General features: G+C 44.0%; 1 protein-coding gene across 1 annotated transcript in view; it reads left to right on the forward strand.

Annotated features, from left to right (window-relative positions):
* The window catches only part of LOC137518509 (annexin A1-like), a 51,343-nt gene extending 28,890 nt beyond the window's left edge, over positions 1-22,453 (forward strand). The window contains 9 exon segments of the mRNA XM_068236471.1: positions 409-478; positions 481-498; positions 2,516-2,595; positions 3,072-3,128; positions 3,215-3,308; positions 12,560-12,655; positions 19,474-19,532; positions 20,133-20,255; positions 22,230-22,453. Of these exon segments, the coding sequence (XP_068092572.1) occupies positions 409-478; positions 481-498; positions 2,516-2,595; positions 3,072-3,128; positions 3,215-3,308; positions 12,560-12,655; positions 19,474-19,532; positions 20,133-20,255; positions 22,230-22,292 (660 nt within the window). The 3' untranslated portion in view covers positions 22,293-22,453.
* The last annotated feature ends 298 nt before the right edge of the window (positions 22,454-22,751 follow it).

Here is a 22,751-nt window from a genome sequence, read left to right on the forward strand (position 1 = left end):
TGCTACTTTTTAGTTTAAGACTATTTGTTTCCACTTTGCTGGAATTCCAGGACAATGCTTTGACCTGTACATTAAATTTACTACACACCACCTAGCAATTACATAGCAATGATTTATGTGGGTTCTGTGACTTTTTTTAGCTGGTGATTTGTGTATACTTAATTTTTTTTTTCTTAGTGTCTGGACACCTAATGTAGTCTATGATCTTCTTGTAGGTTTGGGAAGGCAAGAGGTGACCTCCAAGATTGTAGCTCCACACTGGGCAGTTTGGGGTTAGGAGAATAAGCCTGGTTTACTATTTGAATTCCATTACTTCAAGCATAGAGTAGGGTTTAGTCATGGTTTTTGGTTCCCCCACCTCCCCTTGTATTTCACATAAGCATTTTGGTTTCCCTATCTCTTCCGAAGGGACTTGGAACAGATGAAAGTACTCTGATTGAAATCCTTGTATCACGAGATAATGCTGAGCTCCGAGAGATTACAAAGTTTACAAGGAAGGTAAGGATCTATAATTGTTGCCATTGATATTGTTGGTTTTTATCCACTGGGTAATGTGTGGGGTATCCCCCCCCCCCCCTTCTTGCTCCAATCTTGCATCCAAAGGCATTGGTAGTTTTGTGACTGGAGAGACATTACTTCATTTATGTTACAAGCCATGTCCTTGTTCCCTCTGGCCATTAGTTGAGTGGGGAGTATACCATTTTATTGTAGAGGCAAACGCCTCTGCTTCACAGTAGTCAGACCTGGATGGTGTAAAGGTTGCCATATATCTAGCAATTCTGATTCCACAAGCAATCAACTTCTATTGGGGAATGGACTTGAGTCTAGTTGAGTTGATCAACTATTGACACACACTAAAGGTGCCCATACACTCGTCAGATTGGCAGCAGATAGCTAAGAAATGCATCTGATGATCTATCTGATGCGTTTTTAGAACATTTTTTACCAGGATAGAATTCCAATAGATTTCAGTTTGAAATCTATTGAAATTCGATCTGATGGCATTTTTTTGCCATCAGATTTCCATTAAGGCCAATGCAAACTGATAAGCAATCTCATCAGATCGACCTAAATTTTCCACCCTGCCAGTTCGATGGAAATCCATCGAAATCGATCGAAATCGGCCATCGATCGGTCGATTGGCCAACCGATTTGCAATCGATGGATCGATCGATCGGGATCGATTGGTTGGCCAGAAAATCGGCTGAGTGTATGGGCCCCTTAAGGGCTGGTGCACACCGAGCGGCTTTTTCAGCGTTTCTGCAGCCGCTTGAAGCTGCGGATCCGCTTGGTCAATGTATCTCAATGGGGTTGTGCACACCAGAGCGGGAGGCGTTTTGCAGAAACGAAAAATGCCGGGGTGAGGCATTTTTGCATTTCGGATGTTTCTGCCTCAATTTTAAGTATAGGAAAAACGCAAACCGCTCTGAAAAACGCCTGTTAGCGGTTTTGCCGGCGTTTTTGTTACAGAAGCTGTTCAGTAACAGCTTTACTGTAACAATATATGAAATGTACTATACTGAAATCCGCTGCAGCAATCCGCAAAACGCTAGCAAATCGCCATAGAAAAATAAGAAAGCGTTTCAAAATCTGCTAGCATTTTGCGGATCTGCTAGCGGGTTTTGGTGTGCACCAGGCCTAAAAGATTATCATTTGCAATTTCACCTTCACTAATTGATCTGACGAGGTTGTGTCTCCATGCTTTTTGAATGCATAAATTGATTGCTGATCAAATGATGCGTAAATCGTAGCAGATTTTTGTGCGATCGCCCGATATCTTGCATCCTGCTCGATCGACTAAGCTGGCTGATTTGACATGAGCCGCTTGGGCATACGGAACAAACTCAATTCGTTAAAATCATTAAAGGGCAAATTCGCTAGATGTATGGGCACCTTAACGTTGGGTAAAGTGCCAGCTCCTCTGATGTAGATTTTTAGTTACAGATAAATGGGAACAGGTAGTGTGGCCAGGGGTGGCAAAACTTAGTCTGCTTTTTTATCATGTTTAGCTAACAGTTCTTGTACCACTTACTGGGTTCCTGCGGCTGTATAGTAATATGGTATACTGCTGCAATCAAAACATTTAGCTGTCCAAGAGGACGCTTATCAGAGGTGATAAAGCTTAATGCGACACTTAATATTGAAAGGGGGGGGGGGGGGGGCTATTTTTATGTTCTATTAGAAATTATTATTGCTGTCTTTAAAGTATATGGAGTGGATACATATACCGGTAGATCTATTAAAGTCATTGAATTTTTTTTTGTGTTGCTATTCCATTTTCCTCCACATTCCCATTTTTCTACAGGTAGGCTGTTGCAGTGCCTACTAGAATGGGCAGCATGGAAATTGTAGGGTAACTCCAAATTGCTGCAACATTTGTATACGGTGATGCTAATTTGATTTTGTATATGATTAACTAATTGAGTGGAGTTGGAAGTCTATGGCTAAAGATTAGTTTGAGCATAACCCATTCTGCCAATCAAATACTGAATTTGTTTTTTTTTTCCTCCACTAGAGTTCAAGAAAGAACTTGCAAAAGATGTTGCCTCTGACACATCAGGAGATTTTCAAAAGGCCCTTCTTGCAATCCTAAAGGTATGTTCTGCTTAATGAATTAGTCCTCTCCAGAGGTGGGAGTCTGCAGGATTGTGGTCAAAATCTGCCTCCATACAGCATCCTAGTAATGAAGGCATGGTTCTGCCTCTGTTGTACAGCAATTCATAATGGGCCACTTGGAGAAAATTGTACGGTAATTCTGAAAATGGAAGTGTTAAGAATTTTGCAGCCATCAACATGTATGATCAGTAACTTTCTCTTCATAAAGCTTGTTTGAATTGATGTACCTTTTTTTTTTTTTTTTTTTTTTTTTTTTTTTTTTTTCTCTGAAAAAGCAAAGATATTCATTTAGGGCCCATTCACACTTGCAAAATGCTAGCGCTTTTGCTATTTTGGTTTGGCGACTAATGTGAAAATCGCCATTCACACATGGCAATTTTTTTTATTTTTTTTCTGTACCACAAGTAGTGTTTTTTACTAAATGTTTTTTTCCCCCTTCCTTCCTTCGTCCAAAGTGTGAGCGCAATGAATCCCAACCTCTGAATGATGAACAAGCTGACAATGATGCCAGGGTAAGGGAGTACAGTAACTACAATAAATGCTCATTTATTTTTTTTCTTTGATTTGAGTCATCTAAATATCAATTTCTAAATTACAGGCCCTTTATGAAGCAGGAGAAAAGCGTAAAGGAACAGATGTGAATGTATTCATAAACATTCTAACATCAAGAAGCCATGCCCAACTTCGCCAAGGTAAACTATATCTATTCAACATGGTCCTGTCTTGTCCTTTTCCGTGTGGCAGTAGCCTTAGGGAATCGACATTTGACAAGTTCGGTAAAATCAGCTGTTTTCTGCATTAAAGGGTAGGTTCAAGCAAAATAGTTTCCCTTACCTGGGGCTTCTACTAGCCCCACACAGCCATCCTGTGCCCTCGTAGTCGCTCACTGCTGCTCCAGTCCCCCGCTGGCAGCTTGCTGACCGCGGAGGTCGGCGGGCCGCATTGCGTACATTTTTATGCATTCCCGCTAGTGCAGGAACATTAACACATTCATTTTTACGCATTACTTGTTCAATGCGTACATTTTTACTGTGTAAACTGTGCAGAGGCGCCAGTAGGATGAAAATTACTAAAATGGTTAAAACGTTCGGGATGTGGTGGTGGACCAGCCAACCCAAAAACAGACAAAAGTACGGTCGATTGAAGTCGAAAGGAATTTATTCACATACTGCTAGCACAAGTTGCAACGCGTTTCGCAGGCAATAAACAGGAGCAATACACAGCACGGAGTCAAATCAGGGCTTGGCACTTCTGTACAGTTTACACATCAAGAATTCACCCTTGGTGGAGGGGTGTTATACCCGTCTTTTTCCTTCTATCCGCAGAGAGCGACGTTTTAATCCTGGGTGGGGACAGGCTTGTTCTCCCCACCTGCCTCTTCAGTGGTTGCCTTGGAGGTAACCCTGGTTTGTAAGTATAATACTTACGCTCTACATTTATTTCACCACTTTCCAGTGCATACTACACCATATTGGGCTCTCGGTGCTTTGTTTTTTGTAAATTTTTACGCATTGAACCAGTAATGCGTAAAAATGTATTTGTTAATGTTCCTGCACTAGCGGGAATGCGTAAATGTACGCAATGCGGCCTGCCGACCTCCGAGGTCAGCAAGCTGCCAGTGGGAGACTGGAGCAGCAGTGAGTGACTACGAGGGCACAGGATGGCTGCGTGGGGCTGGTAGAAGCACCAGGCAAGTGAAACTTTTTTTTTTTGCTTGAACCTTCCCTTTAACAAATGCAGTAATGCTTGGTGAATTTAAAGAGTCTGAAGTGAGAAATCTCGCTTCAGACCTCATAGATAGCAGGGGCACGTGTGCCCCTGCTAAACCACCGCTATCGCGCCACTAAACGGGGGTCCCTGATCCCCCAAATCCTCTCGTTTCAGCGGGGGAGCGCTTCCTGGTTGGGGCAGGGCTAACCGCCGCAGCCCTGCCCCACGTGCGTCTGTCAGCGCGTATCTCCGCCTCTCCCCCGCCCCTCTGTCTTCCTTCACTGAGGGGCGGGGAAGAGGCGGCGATGCGCCGCTGATAGACGCGACTGGAGGCAGGGCTGCAGCCGTTAGCCCTGCCTCTAGGAGCGACCAAGTGTCGCAGTGGGGGGTTTGGGGGTGAAGGGACCCCCGTTTAGCGGCGGTTTAGCAGGAACACACGTGCCCCTGCTAACTATGAGCTCTGAAGCGAGATTTATTCTCGCTTCAGAGTCTCTTTAAATCTTACTTTTTCCAATAACACTCCAGGACAGGTACACATTGAGACTTGGCTCCTCCCAGGAACAGGAAATATCCTTCAGCCTCTCTATAAATTAAAGATGGACCCAGGGTCAGGCAGTATTGGATATTTCCTGGTCCAGGAACCAGGTCTCTCTATGTGTGCTCGCTGTCCCGGAGAGCCTGGGTGGCTAGGGATATGTTGGCACTGAAGCGGGCCTGGATATGATGGAGGTCCGTTTTCCCCTGTGGAGTACCTGTGGGTTTGTGCTTTGAAGCGTCGCTCCCAGTGGACTGTAACCCTGTTGGTCGGCCTGGTTTGGAAAAGAAAGGTTCCGCTTCAGGAAGGGCTGCCCCGAGGACTCGTCATGCGGAGGCAGCGGCAAGGTGGAGGACGTCCGGAGGATGCACATAGCGGAGGCAGAGTGCGGAAGTCCTCCGGCCGTGACCTATGGAATTACTTCCGGGTCGCGTGATGTCACTACCTGTGCGCCGGATGAAGAGGGGTAGCCGCCCAGAGTTCTCCGCACACGGCGTCTCGCGCAGCAAGGAGAATGTCGGAAGTAGAGCAGGAACCAGGACGGGTAAGACTGCTCTGCGGAGATCTGGGCAGCGGTGGTGACCCTTGTGGGGGCGGAAAACCGTATGCGGCAAGGAAACTTTGATGGGCTGCAAAGAGTCTGTGGTATTGGTATACCGGGAAGCTGTTTTTGTGTTTGAAAGCAAGCCTCCTTATTGTCTTTTTTACATACTCTTGTGTACTACAGGCTTGGATGGTTATTATGTTTATAAGAATATCCATATCAAAGCAAAGTGGTGTTTCATGTTTTTATGATAAACAAACAATTGCATATTTACTAATGTGCAACTAATGTTATTAATTAATGCACAAATTAAAAAAAAAAAAAAAAAAAAAAGTGTTAATATGTTAGATATAACATAGGCTTTAAAGAGAACCCGAGGTGGCTTTGTATAACGTTAGTGGGGCACAGAGGCTGGTTGGGCACACTAACACCAGCCTCTGTTGCCCCATGGTGTGTGTCAAAGACCCCCCTGCTCGCCGCTATACCCCCGCAATGCTGGCGACACGCAGCGTGTCGCCAGCACAATGTTTACCCTAGCGCTGTCTGTCAGCGCCGCTCCGCCGCCTCCTCCGCATCGCCGCTACCCGCCCTCGTCCCTTCCCTCACGCTGATTGGAGGGAAGGGACGAGGGCGGGTAGCGGCGATGCGGAGGAGGCGGGGGAGCGGCGCTGACAGACAGCGCTAGGGTAAACATTGTGCTGGCGACGCGCTGCGTGTCGCCAGCACTGCGGGGAGTATAGCGGCGAGCAGGGGGGTCTTTGACACACACCATGGGGCAACAGAGGCTGGTGTTAGTGTGCCCAACCAGCCTCTGTGCCCCACTAACGTTATACAAAGCCACCTCGGGTTCTCTTTAAGACAAGTTAGTTTGTTTCTCTTTGTGTTGTTTCAGGGCACTACAGCAAATGTACCTGACCCTGCAAAGCCCTCAAAACGGTGCCCTGTGTGCAATGTGAAAGTGAATCCTGCATCAACTAAATTATTATGCAAGGATTGCACTTATAAAGTTATGAAACAGGAATCAGCGTCTCAGAGAGATATTCAAGCTCTGAGACAGGATTTAAAAGATGCATTAAAAGAATTTAAAGCTACGTCGGTACCCCTTAAGCCCGACGCTCCGACACAAGCTGATCAACCCACTCAGCATAAAGAGTCTGAAATAGTAATCCCTAAAAAAGCTACTAGTAAAACAAACAGGCCTGTTATTGTTTCAGATGAAGAGGAAATTAGTGAGAATGAGGAGGTTTCTGCAAGTTCTACAGAAGCACAGGAAATAGAAAACAAGCCTTCAAAATTTAAATTTCCTGTGGCAGAGACAGAAATGTTGTTATCAGCTATATATGAAGATTTAAATCTAAATAAGACTATTACTGAGACAGTGTCATTGCATGACAAATTGTACGAAGGCATGGAAACCGCACAAGAGTTGAATTTCCCTGTACATCAATCTACCAAGAATCTAATAACAAACCAGTGGAAAAACCCAGATAAAAAACTATTTATGTCGAGAGGATTTAAAAGACGCTTTCCGTTCTCTGAGGAAGATTGTAAAATGTGGGACAAGAGTCCCAAACTAGACTCTGCTTTCTCACAAGTAAACAAGGATGATGAACTTGCGTTTGAAGATTTGGGCTATCTTAAAGATCAATCTGATAAAAAGATAGAGTATGCCCTAAAAAGATTATGGCCTGCTATTTGTGCAAATTTCAGACCATCCACTGCTACAACTTGTGTAGCGAGAATGCTAGCATTATGGATGCAGCAATTGGAAGATAATATTAATAAGGATATGCCAAAAGATCAGCTAATTAACTCAATGACAGTTATGCATAAAGCGGTAGCTTATATTATTGACGCAGCCTCGGAATCTATTAGATTAACAGCCAAGGCAGCAGGTATATCTAACGTGGCCAGACGTAATCTGTGGATCAAGACCTGGCATGGGAGTATGGCTTCAAAAAACAGAGTATGTGCTATTCCTGTAGTAGGAGATACTCTTTTTGGGCCAGAGTTAGATGAAGTCCTGGAAAGAACTGCCAACAAGAAAAAATCCTTTCCGAAAAAGAAACAGTTTAAAGCAGGAAAGAGATTTTTTCGTCAAAACAGGCAAACAGACAGACCTGATAACCAAAATAAAAGACGTACATGGTCCTTCAACAAGGATCAAAGGAAACCAGGGCCGAGTTTCAAAACCCCTATCACACAAAGCAAACAATGACGAATTGAAAGTGGGGGGAAGATTGGGATATTTCCTTCCACATTGGAAAACTATAACAAAGAGCCCTTTTATTTTAAATCTTATAAAAAGAGGTTATCATATTGCCTTTCAAACAAAACCGCCAAGAAAGTTTGTAGTGACCAAGCCGCTGAGCTTGCCTCAACATCAGACAGCATTAAAAGAAATTATTACAGATATGCTGGACAGACATGTGGTATCAGTAGTGCCAGTGACCCAAAGAGGCGAAGGCTTCTACTCAAAGATTTTTCTGGTTCAGAAGCCTTCCGGAAAGTACAGAATAATTCTGAACCTAAAACCCATAAATCCATACATAAAATACGAAAAGTTCCGAATGGAATCAATTTACTCATTAAAAAACCTACTGATACCACATGGCTTCATGGCAAGCATAGATCTACAAGACGCATATTGGCATATACCAATAGAGCTAGAATCGCAAAAATTCCTAAGGTTTGCAGTGGAGATGGAGGGAAGAATTCAGCATCTCCAGTTCCGCTGCCTCCCATTTGGCATAACATCAGCCCCAAGAATTTTTACCAAAGTCATGGGAGAGCTGATAGGGGACATACACAGACAGGGTATTATCGTCATGCCTTATCTAGACGACCTGTTAATAGTGGCAAGAACCTTAGTAGATCTAGAGGAACACAAACAGACTGTACTGAAACAGCTGCAGCAGGCAGGCTGGATTGTGAGCAAGGACAAGTCACAACTCACGCCAACACAGAACATTCTGTTCCTAGGATTCATTATAGACTCAGTACAACAGAGGATTCTTCTCCCACAGGAGAAAGTACAGAAGATAATGTCCGAGGTGGAAAAATTCAATACCTATCAGACAATAAAGATCAGACAGATTATGCAACTGCTAGGTCTTCTATCCTCGGTGGCACCGGCGATACAGTGGGCGCTGATGCACACACGAGTTCTACAATCATGGATGTTATCCAAGTGGAACAAACAACAAAACACTCTAGACAATACAGTGACAGTGGAACCACACATAAAAGACAGTCTAAGGTGGTGGCAGACATCGCAACATCTCACACAGGGCAGACTGTGGTCCATACCGATACAAAAAATCTTGACGACAGATGCAAGCCAATCAGGCTGGGGAGCCCATGTGAACAAGGTTCAAGTACAAGGACTATGGAATCACTCAATGGCAGAGCAGTCATCAAATTTCAGAGAGTTGATGGCAGTGAAAATGGCAATAATGAGCACGATGCATCTTCTAGAGTCATGTCACGTACAAGTTCAGTCAGACAACTCAACAGTAGTTTCATACCTAAATCGCCAGGGAGGAACCAGGTCCAAGAGGTTATTGTTCCTAACGCTGGAGATTCTAGAAATAGCAGAACACAATTTCCTCTCATTAACAGCAGTACATCTAAAAGGGGAATTGAATGTTCTAGCAGATCAGCTGAGCAGGGTGCAGACTACGAACACAGAATGGTCACTCAACCAGAAGTTGTTCGAACTGATAGTGAGCAAGTGGGGACAACCACACATAGACCTCTTTGCAAACAGGTCGAACCGGAAATGCAAGCAATTCTATTCCCTAAATGTGATGGACAAACCAATGGCAATAGACGCCCTGGCTCAGAATTGGGATCAAAGCATACTCTATGCTTTCCCTCCACTGAATCTGATTCCCATAGTGCTCCAAAAATTGTTGAGATCACAGTGTCAAATGATATTGATTGCCCCAAACTGGCCCAGGAGATCGTGGTATCCACTTCTCCTGTCAATGCTTGCTACACAACCATGGGAAATACCGGGATCAGAGGATATGATACTGGTGCAGGGCCAAGCTGTAGTAAACCTGGAAAGATGGAAACTTACAGCGTGGTTTCTGAAAGGGCAGTCCTTAAAAGAGTAAAGGACTGTCAACCAGAGTAGTAAATACTTTACTAAAGAGTAGGAAAGAAAATACTCGCCTTATTTACCAGAAATACTGGAAAACTTTTATTTTATGGTTAGAAAAATCAAACTTCCAATCGACAGAAATGGCAACAATTTTAGAATTTCTGCAGGAGGGAGTGGAAAAAGGATTGGCCTTAAGCACTATTAAGGTTCAGATATCCGCGCTATCAGTTTATTTAGATAAGAAATTAGCACTAGATCCACTTATAATTAGATTTGTAAAATCAATTGAAAGAAATAGACCAATAACAGTAAGACAATTTCCTAAATGGGATCTGTCATTGGTCTTGCAGGCATTGACATCTAGCGAATTTGAGGAAGATTCTCTTAGAATGTGTACGCTAAAAACTGTGTTTTTAGTAGCTATCACGTCTGCTAGACGCATAAGTGAGCTCCAAGCTCTGTCACACAAAGAACCGTACTGTTCATTCTTTAATGATCGTGTTGTACTCCGAACAAGCCCTGAATTCCTACCAAAAGTAGGAGACATGTTCCATAGAACACAGGAGATAATTTTACCTTCTTTCTGTATGGATCCAAAAACAGAGAAGGAGACTAAACAACATAGATTGGATGTGCGGGAGAATTTATTAATCTACCTGGAAAAAGTCAAGGAATTCAGGAAGTCGGAATCATTATTCGTCAATTATGCAAGTAAATCCAAAGGATTAAAAGCATCCACAAAAACCATAGCCAAGTGGATCAAAGATTGCATCATAGAGTCATATAAGATCATGGGTAAAGAGCCTCCAGTAAACTTGAGGGCCCATTCCACCAGGGCAGCCGCAACTACGTGGGCTTACAGGGCAGGTACGTCACCATTGAACATCTGCAAGGCGGCAACCTGGAAGAACCTGGGAACCTTCATGAGGCACTATCGACTGGATCGGCTAACGGAGACCGATCAGGACTTCGGAAGAACTGTCCTAAGGGCAGTTAGCCCACCCTGAGGTTGGTGATTGATTTCTTGCTTATCATCTCAATGTGTACCTGTCCTGGAGTGTTATTGGAAAAACCAGGAGTTAGCTCACCTGGTAACGACATTTTTAGTAACACTCCAGGACAGGTGGGGGTACCCACCCCCATATATATCAAATATTGCATGATATACATGTTATGTTATATGTTTGAAAATGTAATATTAGGAGTTAGGTTTAGTATAGAGTTCCTGTTACTTGATATTATACTGCCTGACCCTGGGTCCATCTTTAATTTATAGAGAGGCTGAAGGATATTTCCTGTTCCTGGGAGGAGCCAAGTCTCAATGTGTACCTGTCCTGGAGTGTTACTAAAAATGTCGTTACCAGGTGAGCTAACTCCTGGTTTCAAAGGAAAGATTACAAGAAAAATCCCTTCTTTCTGATCTACCACGAGATGAGCCAGGTGCCAATGGCACCTATTGGCAATGTGAATTTTTTTTATCCCTGTATCACAAATTTAAGAACTCATAAGGGCCCAACTTTCTAAAGCCTCTGAAAAGACCAATGTAAACCTTCACATTGCAGCTACTGGTAATCGATGCTGTCCTCGGATAAAATGGTGGCATTGCCACTGCCTTTCACACGCTCATTCTCAATAATAGCCCCACCCATGGGCGTCCGCAGGTTGGGCAAATTGTGGGCCCTGAACCCCCCCCCCCCCCTGCCTAGTCGCAGCAGGGAGCCCAGCGTCAGACCTCCGATCAGCCGGCGACCAGTGAGTACAGGCGCTAGGACCTTGCAGACACCGCACTGATATGCAGAAGTGACATCACTTCCGCATATGCATCGTGGTGTCCACGGAGTACCGTGCGCCCACTCTAACTGGTCACCGGCTGATTTTGAGGTCTGACGCTGGGCTGCTGCTGTCACTAGTGAGTGGGGAGACCCTGTCAGTACCTACACTGTGGGCTCCTGTCGCTACTTAAACTGGGGGGCACATATTAAAACTGGGGGTCCCTACCACTACAAAAAACTAGGGGTCCCTGTCGCTACCTAAACTGGGGGTCACCCATGTCTGAGGCACACTCAATCTAATTCCTACTATAGTCCTAGTCTAATGTCCCACTATTGCTAAATTCATGTAAATTTAATTCCACCCATGACCACACCCACATTCTGGTCCATGACCACAACCATTTTTCGGCCTTAATCTTTGGTGCAGTGCGCTACGCGTGCCGCACCACTTACCTACCTTTTCTGCGGACGCCCATGGCCCTACCTAATCTCTTCTGTGTTTAAACTGCTGATTAGCACTTACTGTTATATCCTTGTGCGAATTAGGGACACTTTGAGGGTAGGGCAAAGTGCAAGTGACATGTTCTCTATGCGGGGGCCAAGTGGGGGAGAACAATGTTGCTCGGCTAAATTGATCTGCCAAACAAATCGCTTATAAATTTACCAGGGCTGTCTATGTAGGTTTTTTTGTTTTTTTGGAGAGTTTTGGTTAATGCACATGTAAAAAAAATTTTTTTTTTTTTTTTTTTTTTCTGAACAAATCAAAGATCCTGTCACCAATGTATAGTGTAGTAGCTGTTAGGTTTGTCATTGCCCTCCATCCACTGCAGCAGGACATGTGCAGTTTTTTGACACTAGAAATGAAAACGAAATTGGGCTTTTACACTGCAAATCGCCATTCCGTTTTGCTATTTCAATTTCCGACTTTTTTACTGGATGCTGGCAACACTAAGAAAAATGCAGCATAACTTGTGCAGTTTTCCATAGAAATCATCAAAAGCTTTTTTTTTTTTTTTTTTTTTTCTAAACTAGTTAGAATGTTCTGCATTCGTGCAGCTTAACACTTGCTGGGTATGAATTTTGTTTCTTTGTACCTAAAACAAAAGGTCAAGGCTCAGCACCCAGTGTGCAGAGGTTGAGGTCTCTGCCACCTCCCCAGAGGTTTCCTGTGCAGATGGCAATAAAGAGCCTGCATTAAGCTTTGACATGCCACAATGTGAGATTTATGCATGGTTACCATTGTACATTGGTCTAATCTATTTCTGTGCTTTTAGTTTTTACAAAGTATGCCAGATACAGCAAAAATGAAATGGCAAAGGCTATAGACCTGGAGCTGAAGGGAGACATTGAAAACTGTTTAATATCACTTGGTAAGTATCTTGGGTGCTTCTTTTACAAACCATTATAGTTAGTGCTTCATGTTTTTTCAAAGATGCTTCAGTTTTGTTTTTTTTTGTTTTTTGTTTGTTTTTTTTTCCCCTGAAAATTTCCCTTCAGGCTCTCATCTTCAAATGGGTCTTTAATGGGGGCAGGTTTAAAGGTATATTGGTTGACCTGAAAGTCTAGAGCCTGGATTCTTAAAGGGGTATTATAATCCTAACATCTTAAGAAATGTCTACATATTCATGGTTGCATATCAGAACATTTGAAAGCAATCCCACACGTTCTGTGTAAAAACCTGCACTTACACTGCAGAGAGTAGTTCAATATGGTTTATCTCTCTCATTGGCAAAAGCATAGGATGCCCCTTTGTCTCGGTTTTTGATTCTGCTCGCTCCACCCTCTACTGATGAGACATGATGCCCTGTCAACAGCTTTTCATGCTCCACTCACCTTTTCTGCTGAAGACCCATGCCTTCACACTGCTTCAGCTAGCAGGGATTTCATTTGCTGGAGATGAGCTACCTTTGCACTGCTCTCTACAATTAGCTTGTGTCGCTGGTTCCTGTGATTGGAACAACCCCAGGCTCATTTAAGACAGGAGCCCGTGTAAGATTCAGAAAAGCAAAATGCTAAGGATATGTGTACTCACAAAGGTGGGTTGCAAATCCTTGCAACCACAGAGCAGGGGAGAATTAATTGGCCCTGCTTGGTTTTCCAGGTCTGTGACAGGCACTGAGTGGTTGCACTATGAATGTTCTTTAGGACAACTTCAAAACCTTGCCTCTGAAGGTAAATGACAAAACAATTAAAACGGGTGGTTGCGCCTAATGCTTAAGAGTTTATAACATAACCACCCTGGCGTTCTATTTCCCCAGGATTTCCGTGCACAAATTGGTACAATTAATTTTCATAACCTTTTTCCTGTAACTTACCAAAATGAGTCAAGCAATAGTTTAGTATAAAATGAGTATAATAAGTGTCAAACACAAATTCTTGTCAAAAATAAAAAAATAAAATTTTATTAATGACACACAAATGGCTTGCATTTTTAATCAATGCAGTAATAAGTCATACAAATAAATGCAAAATAAAGGCAGAAATGGAGGCAGAAAAACAAATGATATACCTCCAAAATACCTCCGTTTGGTATACCTTGAAACCAGGTACTGCACAAAGTGCAACGTCAGTCTGTGCAATAAGTGCGTGTCTTCTTGCGTGCGTGTCCTTTTTTTAGCACAGCAGACCGCACAAAAGAATCAACCTACAAAAAAGGTGTGCGGTCGGGGGCAAGAACTCTGGAACATGGCGTCCAGTCAGTATCTCCAGGATTATCACATATGAGGCTCTGCGCCCCACTCTACTGGACTCCGGTGGGGGGGTGCCAAATAGTCATGGTGCGTAATGGCCCTTTCATTGTTCAGTTTGAACAGCACATAGGCATTCCACATGCACTGGTCCAGGAGGTGCCTGAAAATGTGTTTTTTTTTTTTTTTTTTTTTTTTTTTTTTTTCTGCTTGCGGACAGCCGGGTAGAAGGTCATGGCAGCATCGGCCCTTGTCCACACGCCTAATTGTGTGGTTGTAGTCCACTATAGCCTGAGGCTTGTCCACCTCGTTGCCTCTGGTGTGCAAGGTAGCAGTGTTGTGCATGGTGCTGAGGATGCACACATCCCACTTGTCCTTCCACCGCTGGGCCATCATTTTGCCCTTTTGCCAGGCAACGATTTCTCCCTTTTTTCAAACGCCTGGCAGAAAAGGCCGGTGGAAGTTGGCGCCGGTTGGGTCTCATCGTGCCGTAGGCATCCATCTTGTGCTGGATCAGGTAGTCACAAAGTTCAGGGGAGGTATAAGTTGTCCGTAAGACAGTACCCCCTGATCCAGCAACGGCTCGATGAGAGTGAGCACGGATGAGGTAGCCAACCCATAGTCTCTGAACTGGGGACCAAATTTCGTGCCTTTGCCCGTCTAAATTATAGCGTTCCAGATGTACCCGGACTTTGCCTCCACAAAGCATGAAGGATTTTATCCCAAAGCGGGCCCTTTTAGATGAACTGCACCCAGCTGAGTCTCCCCTTGTACGCCATTAAACTTTCATCGACTGTGACCTCTCGATCTGGTGTGTAGGCATCCCGGAAATTGCCTACCATAATTTGGTAGATGTTCCAGATCTTCTTCAGCTTGGGTGCAGGATGGGTGGCCTCATCGAAGTCCTCGTTGCTGAAGTGCAAGAACTTCATGAGGCTGAAGCGGTACTCCAGCATCACACAACCGATGAACGGAGTGGCAATCATCCGGTTGGTGGACCAGTACCACTTCTGCAGCGGCTTACCGACCAGTCCCTGGAGGAAGATGAGGCCCAGGAACAACCAGATGTCATCCCTGGTGACAGGTTCCCACCTCCTGCTCCTGGACAACCTGCTGAGAGGAGCACCCTGCTGCGCTGCATAGCGGTTGGTCTCCTCTACAATCCTCTGGATGACATCCTCGGTCAGGGAGAGCTCCAGGTAGGCCAGCGGGTTGTGGTCGCAAGTGGCGCTTCTGCCCAGGTACCCCAGTGAAAGGGAACCTGGGTGGCGGAGCTTGGTCCAAGCTCTCCAGCTCACACCATGTGTGCACAACAACTGGCTCCTCGATGTCTGTCTGTCTCACTTGTGGCGTCAGTCTCTGACAGGTCCCCAGGAACGTCACTGTCGGTAGATTCCTGCGCCACAGACTCGACATCACTGCCGCTATCCTCAGACGTCCATCAGCTCCTGGTCACATAGACGCCTCCGGGAGGACAAAGCCATGACTCCAAAAAAAATTACGGGGTCAGCGGCAAAAAAAACTCCAGCAAAAGCAATCGCACAGAAATCACAGCGTCTTTAGAAAGACTAGCAAAACTGCAACACTGTATGAAGCAAAGGCAGGAAAATCACTCAAAGCACAGCAATCACCAAAAGTAGCTGAAAAGCAGACTAGCAATGGGACACCAGTGACTCTGAAAGAGGCAGAATCCGTAACAGCCCACCCTTTTTATACTGTGATCAGGTATATTTACTAATAAACAATTTTGAAAAGTGTATTCATGATCGGGTAACGTATTTGTGTAATGAGTCACTAAGTAGTGTAACTCATACGCCAGCCAGCAGGGGGCACATGATCCGCATCACATGGAGGAAGGAGCTGGGGATCGCCATCTTGCCCCATGCGGCGATCAGGATGCATGGAGCCCGGGAGGCAGGACACAGCCGAGGAGAGCCGACAGATGCAGCGGATGCGCCGCCGATCGCGCTGGAGTCTCTGCTACTACATGACGAGCTCAGCTCGTCATTACAGCTTACTGCATCGGCGGTATGGACTACCTCAGCTCGTCCATACCGCCAGGCTGGTTAACACTTATTAGCCTGAGAGGTTATCTTGCCACCCTTGAAAAGTTTGCACCAGTTTATTGAAACTCTTTAGAGCACATAAATTGACATTTCAGTGGTGCTTGCCTGCTTCTTCAGGTTAGTGAAAAAACTAGGAACCTTAAAGGAACACTGTAGGGTGTCGCAAGTGTATAGGAGTGTATAGCACAAGCCTAGTATGGTCCACGCAGTACGCTCTTGGTGACATCAGCAGGAGCGAGGACACGGCAACGCAGGCGCAGTGGTTTTCAGACTTTAACCACTTAAGCCCGAAGGGTTGAAATTTTTTTACATCCGAGCAACTTTCACCCCCCATTCATTTGCCAATAACTTTATCACTACTCATCACAATTGATCTATATCTTTTTTTTTTTTTTTTTTTTCCACCACCAATTAGGCTTTCTGTGGGTGGTATATTTTGCTAAGAGCCACTTTACTGTAAATGCATTTTAACAGGAAGAATAAGAAAAAAATGGAAAAAATTCATTATTTCCCAGTTTTCAGCCATTATAGTTTTAAAATAATACATGCCTCCATAATTAAAACTCACGTATTGTATTTGCCCATATGCCCCGGGTATTTCACCGTTAAAATTATGTCCCTATCACAATGTATGGCGACAATATTTTATTTGGAAATTAAGGTGCATTTTTTCCGTTTTGCGTCCATCACTGTTTAGAAGCCCATAATTTATTAAATCATATTGATATACTCTGACATGCATATTTAAAAAGTTCAGACCCTTAGGTAACTGTTTTTTTTTTTTTTTTTTTAATTGTAATTTTTTTTTTTTTTTTTACTTGTATGTGGGTATTTTTTGGTGTGGGAGGTAAACAGGGTTTTTTTTTTTTTATATATTTATAGGTTTATCTTTAAAACTTTTTTTTTTTTTAGGTGTAATTTGCTATTTGGCCACAAGATGGCCAGAATCAAAAAGTCCTGGGAGCGATCGATCTCGCTCCCAGGCAGAAGAAAGACCAGAGCTCAGAAAAGCCGCAGCGTCTGAAGAGACTCTGTCGGCTTTTCTCCGGGGGGGTCCGATCAGCGAAGGGGATTTATAAACCCTTTCACTGATCGGTGGGCTAGCGGCCAGCAGCGAGCGACCCGCGGGAGTGCGCGCAGCCCAACTGGGCGAGAAATCTCGTCCAGTTGGGCTTAAGTGGTTAAAGTCTGAAATTCCAGAAGTGAATTGGAGGCAGGCCTGAAGCATCGGTGAGTGGCTGCGCAGGTACAGGGTGTCTGCGGGGGACCATTAGAAGCCCCAGGTAAGTTAAACTCTTTTCTTCCACCCCCCCCCCCCCCCCCCCTTACAGTATTCCTTTTAAGAGCTTGTTCACACCTAGGGCTTTTTTTTTTTTTTTTTTTCCCGCTGCCTGTACCATTTTGGGGGCAATGTGCCTCAATGGAAGGTATAGGGAAATTGAAAAACGCTTAAACGCTTTGTATAGTGATTTCATCAACACTTTAACCATTTCAGCCGAAGGACGTGAGCTTCACGTCCGCAGCGGCAGGTGCTAGAGCCGCAGGGACGCACTAGTCACGTCCCTGCAGTTTGGGGGGTCTGCAGGCGATCCTGTGTGGCAGATGCCTTCGATCGGGCTGCTGCTAGCAGGGGGGATTGGCTGCAGGGGGACACAAGTCCCCTGTGCCAATTCGTACATGTCCGCCGTGAATAAACGTTTTTTGTTCAAAAACAGTGTTTATTATGTAAAAATAAATATCTCCCGCCGCCCGATCGTCAAATTTATGGATGGAAACAATGTTTACATTCATAACCTCCCCGCCACCACTGGGATCTGAGGCTTCCAATGGAAGCCTACGTCACTTCCCTGGTTACAATGTAGTGATGCATTGTATCCCAATTAGCATACATTGTACACTAATTGAATTTTTGCTCAGTAGGGACATCTTGTGGCCAAATGGCAAAACGCACCTACTGACTTTGTGGAATACAAATGATTTATGTCAAGAGGGCATATAATTAATAATGGGCTAAAAATTAGTGATGGATGTAAAACTTAAAAAATGCACCTTATTTCCGAATAAAATATTGTCCCCATACATTACACTAGGGGTATAATTTTAACATTGCATTAACTGGGCCAAATGTGTGGATTTTATGGTGGCATGAATTATAAACTGTAATGACTGAAAACTGAATTTTTTTTTTTTCCATTTTTATTATTCCCATTATAATGCATTTAGAATAAAATAATTCTTAGCATAATTTACCACCCAAAGAAAGCCTAATTGGTGGTGGGAAAAGTATAGATCATTCTGCTGTGATAGTTGTTGGTGAATGAAAGGGAGAAGCGCTGACAGGTGAAAATTCCTCTCGTCCATAAGGTGAAAAATCCCCGCGGGCTGAAATGGTGAATGAATAGATTGTATTTGTTTCCAGGTGAAAGGGTTCACTTCCTGACTTGACATCAGGAAGAAAACACAACCACTCTGCAAAAGCCCTTAGAAATGCGCTTTATACAAAATTGAAGCGCGCAGGGAGGGGAAAAAAATTGTGCAGAACCCTGGAAATCTATGCTGCAAAAGGGCAGCACGGCTCAATTCTGCATTCAGTTTTTGAAAACCGGAGCATGGACCACAGATTGCGATCTGCAATCATATGTAGTGTGGACCGAGCCTAAATCCCTGTGCTGCAGTCATCAAGGATACCTTGCAGGCATCGGGCTCTCCGTGTTTTTTTTTTTTTTTTTTTTTAAAGTTGTTTCCCGCTATCCAGATAGAGCAGTGGCGAGCAGCTTCCTGCTTCGGGAAGGAGGGAGGGGGGTTTTCACCTGACCAGTCTGTGTGATCACGCTGGAAGAGATTGTTGGCGCAACACATTAGTGCGCGCAACTCACCGGTCAGGTGACCCGCGACCAGGAAGCTGCTCTGGCTACTCACGAGCGACTGGTCGCAAAAAGCTACAAGGAAAATACTGCAAGCTTTGCCAGCACAGTGCAATATCCCCGGATGACTGCAGCACATGGTAAAGCCAGTAGCCACTACAGTACCAATATTTTATACAATGTTCTGTTTTGTCTCATACCTGTGCAAAGGGGTTGGTATACAGGTGTGGGCCAGGTGGATGGAGGAGGCATGTTTTGTGGAGGTGGTGGGAATTTGTATTTGATGTGCATAGAAAAAGGGGTAGTCTTATACAGAGTATATCCCAAACTTGTTGGGGGGGGGGGGGTCATCTTATACACAAATATACCGTACTGAAATTTTTAGTTTGGAGGGTAGTCCTCGTGGGATTATGCTCACATAGATCATACAATTGAATGTACCTGACTGTAAACTTAAATTCAGAACGTGACCAAAGTAACAAACCCATGCATGTTTGTTTTTGTTTTTTTTTAGTTAATTACCTGTAGACTATACATTTTCAAAAGCTAATTTAAAAATTTCATATTGCAGTGAAGGTTGCATCGTGCAAACCAGCTTATTTTGCTGAAAGATTCTACTTGGCAATGAAGGTATGTTTCATTCCTTATTGTAGCAGTTACTAGATATTGAGGTAAAGCTTTAAATCATACACATACGATCAGTCCTCAAGTATACTTGTCAAAGGCATTTGCACTGGCAAAAGGAAAGCTAGTTTAAAAAGAAAAATGGGGAGAAGTTTCCATGTTTGTCGGAGAGCTGCTTTATTTTGGGCATACGTGAACAGCTGACAGACATGGATAAAACTTTAACATTTTATTTGGCACTAGTCTACTTTACAGGACCCAGCAGGAAACCTAGAACTGTCCAATCGCAGCAACCTCTTACAGTGAAAAATGACGTGATTGGCCAATTGGTGTGGGCATAGTTAACCAAAACCTATTGGAAACCTAGCTGTTTGGAAGGGGGCTAGCCACTCAATAATGTTGGCTGAATTTCCCTATGAGGTTTCCTGCTTGGTCCCCTAAAGTAGACTGTGTCAAATTCATAAAAAGGTGCTAATCTTTTAATTTCACTTTTGGTGAGAGTTTGATAACTTCTGGGCAATTGGTCACATATTGGGAGGGCACCACCAACTTTAGTCTTATGGCAATCTATGTACAATATAGCTGATGTAAAAAATGCATTTCTAGGGATCTGGGACCAGACATAAGGACCTGATCAGACTTCTTGTATCTCGTTGTGAAAAGGACCTCAACGAAATAAAGTTTCATTACAAAAGATTGTATGGAAAATCCCTACGCCAAGCAATTATGGTTGGTATATCTTGCTGTGTCTTTAATAATGTGCTGTTCTCTTGGATGGTCTAGTTCAAGGGCTTAGAGGAACTTCAGCCTAAACTAACATGCTGTCAGTAAGTTTAGTTATGTTAACTAAAATAGATAGGTAATCTCTTACCCACCCTGTTTTTTAAAAAAGGCAAATGTTTGCTTTCATGAGGGTACCCATCTTTTTGGTTGAAAGGTGACTGAGCATGAGACACAGCTCCAACTGTCCTGTCATGTTCACCCCTCCCAGCTGCGTGCCCTAGGCAACAAGAACATTTCAAATCCCACAAATCCCATGCACAGCATCAGGGGAATAATGCCCAGGCAGATTTCTTTGATGGGGCAGAGCTTAGCTTCTGTGCAGCTAAAAATGAGGCTTGGGTAAAACCATTCTGATGCTGTGAAACTGTTAAACTCCAAGCCTTTTCAGTGCTGCCGGGTAGATTTTTGGTCTGGAGGTTCACTTTAAGTGGAATACAATGTACAACTTTTTTGGCTTACACTTTCTGTAATATATCTAATAAACTAGGGAATTTCTGGTTATCGGTTGTAAAAACTCACCCCTAGTGCCTGCAATGTGGGGGGAGGGGAGGTAGAGGTATGCAAGCAATGTTTTCATATCCCTGTACTAGTGAAGAGAAAGGCATGTCCCATAGTGCCTGTTACTGAAGCATTAGAGAATCAGGTGACTTGTGTTTGTGAAGAGACGATACTACTAATGGTTAGGCAGAGTAAGCATGCACCCAACCAGGGCCGGCCATGGGTGGCTCTACACTTGGGCACGGGTGGGCCTGGGTCCCACACTCCTCCAGCACTCACACTTTCTGTATCTCCAGAATGTAGGCATAGTCTGGGCTGCGTCATGCTCTACCCTCCCAGCACCATAGAATCCACTCGCCCACTGCCTGCTTTGTCATTCAGAAGGCAGACAAGTCTCTACAAGTCTGTTCTAGGCTCTGCTCCCTGTGCTGTAGCCATGCCATTGTTGCGCTCAGTCCCCTAGTACCATAGCTCTGTAAAGGAGCTGCTGCTGGAGCCCTGATCCCTCCCACCTACCAATCGGCACACTGATTCTTCTGTGCAAGTCTGTGCTGATTGGTCAGAACAAGACTAGTTTGCAAAAGCATTCATACGCACTGGCTCTCTAGTCTTGAGCTCAGCATTATGTTGAGGAATTGAGCACAGGAAAAGATCAGTTGTAACCTTTAGGTAAGATCTGCTTGTTGCAATGTCATTTTATTTTGAGAATACTGTAAAAAGCTCTGTTAGTGTGCAATCGCCAAGTTGCGCGCATGTGTTGACCCAAAGACATATCTCCTTGATGGTGCTCCCAGTTTCATGTAGTGTGCAAAAGAGTGCTTCCAGCTATGGGAGCGAGGTCAAGGAGGCACGCTGCTGGGACAGCACATGCGTAGCTGTGTGTGACTTGGCTGACTGGCACACTAATGGGGCTTTTTACAGGTTAGTAGGGAGGTGGCAGTGCACGGGGGACACAGAGCATGAGTATTTATGGGGCATGAGGACATCTGTAGATGCAAATGCTGATCTACAGGGGCTGCTCTTTAGACCCAGTCTATACATGCGCCTCCATCTTTGTGCCACAGATGAAAGCAGTTTAAAGAAGCCGCAGGGATGTCAGAGTTCCTGGCTGATGCAGTGTGTGCCAGAAGATGTTATTTAATGGGCTAAATCTCCTGACATGCACTGCAGTGGCCGGGGATGCGCCACATCAGTGCGGCTGCTTCAAAGGGCAACATCTGCAGCACATGATGATGCATAATAGACTTACATGCATGGATGCAGGCAATTTAATCCCTGTAACTAAACACCATTTACCAATGTCCCTTAGGGCCCTTTCACACTGTCTTGCTGTCAGTTATGACACACCACACAAGTATAGCTGTACATTGCGATGTAGAGGCAAGTACTATCAAAACAGCTAACCCATAACTTTATTTGCAGGAAGAGAAATTAAAAGGGGATTATGAAACTATTATGCTCTGCCTCTGTGGACCTGACAACTGATCAACTTCATTCACAACGCTACAGGAGACTGCAATATACTTGTTTAGTGGAAAGTTCTACATTTTTTAGACTTGCTACTATAGAAGATCGATTTCCAACCTACCATAAATGTGTGTGCAACTATAAAAATGATGCATCCAATAAATGAAATTTGTATATAACCCCTTGGAGCGCTCTTCTGTTGTGTTTTTTCCCTGTTGCAAGTGCACTTGTAACATGTAAACTAAGTTCTTGATGAGCTGCTTACAAATTGCATTAGATTTGCATGCAATCCAGATTATATGTGTATTAAAGATAGACAAATCCTGAGTTGGGCCCAATTCCAAACTACAAACATTTGAAGTAATTTTGTATGCATAGCCGAATTTCTAGCATTTCATTGACTATCTTACTTAGGACAATGGATTCTAACCTCAAATCTGACTTAAAGGATACCTTACATAGTTACATAGTTATTTT

Source organism: Hyperolius riggenbachi, chromosome 1, assembly GCF_040937935.1.
Source record: "Hyperolius riggenbachi isolate aHypRig1 chromosome 1, aHypRig1.pri, whole genome shotgun sequence".
Taxonomy (NCBI): domain Eukaryota; kingdom Metazoa; phylum Chordata; class Amphibia; order Anura; family Hyperoliidae; genus Hyperolius; species Hyperolius riggenbachi.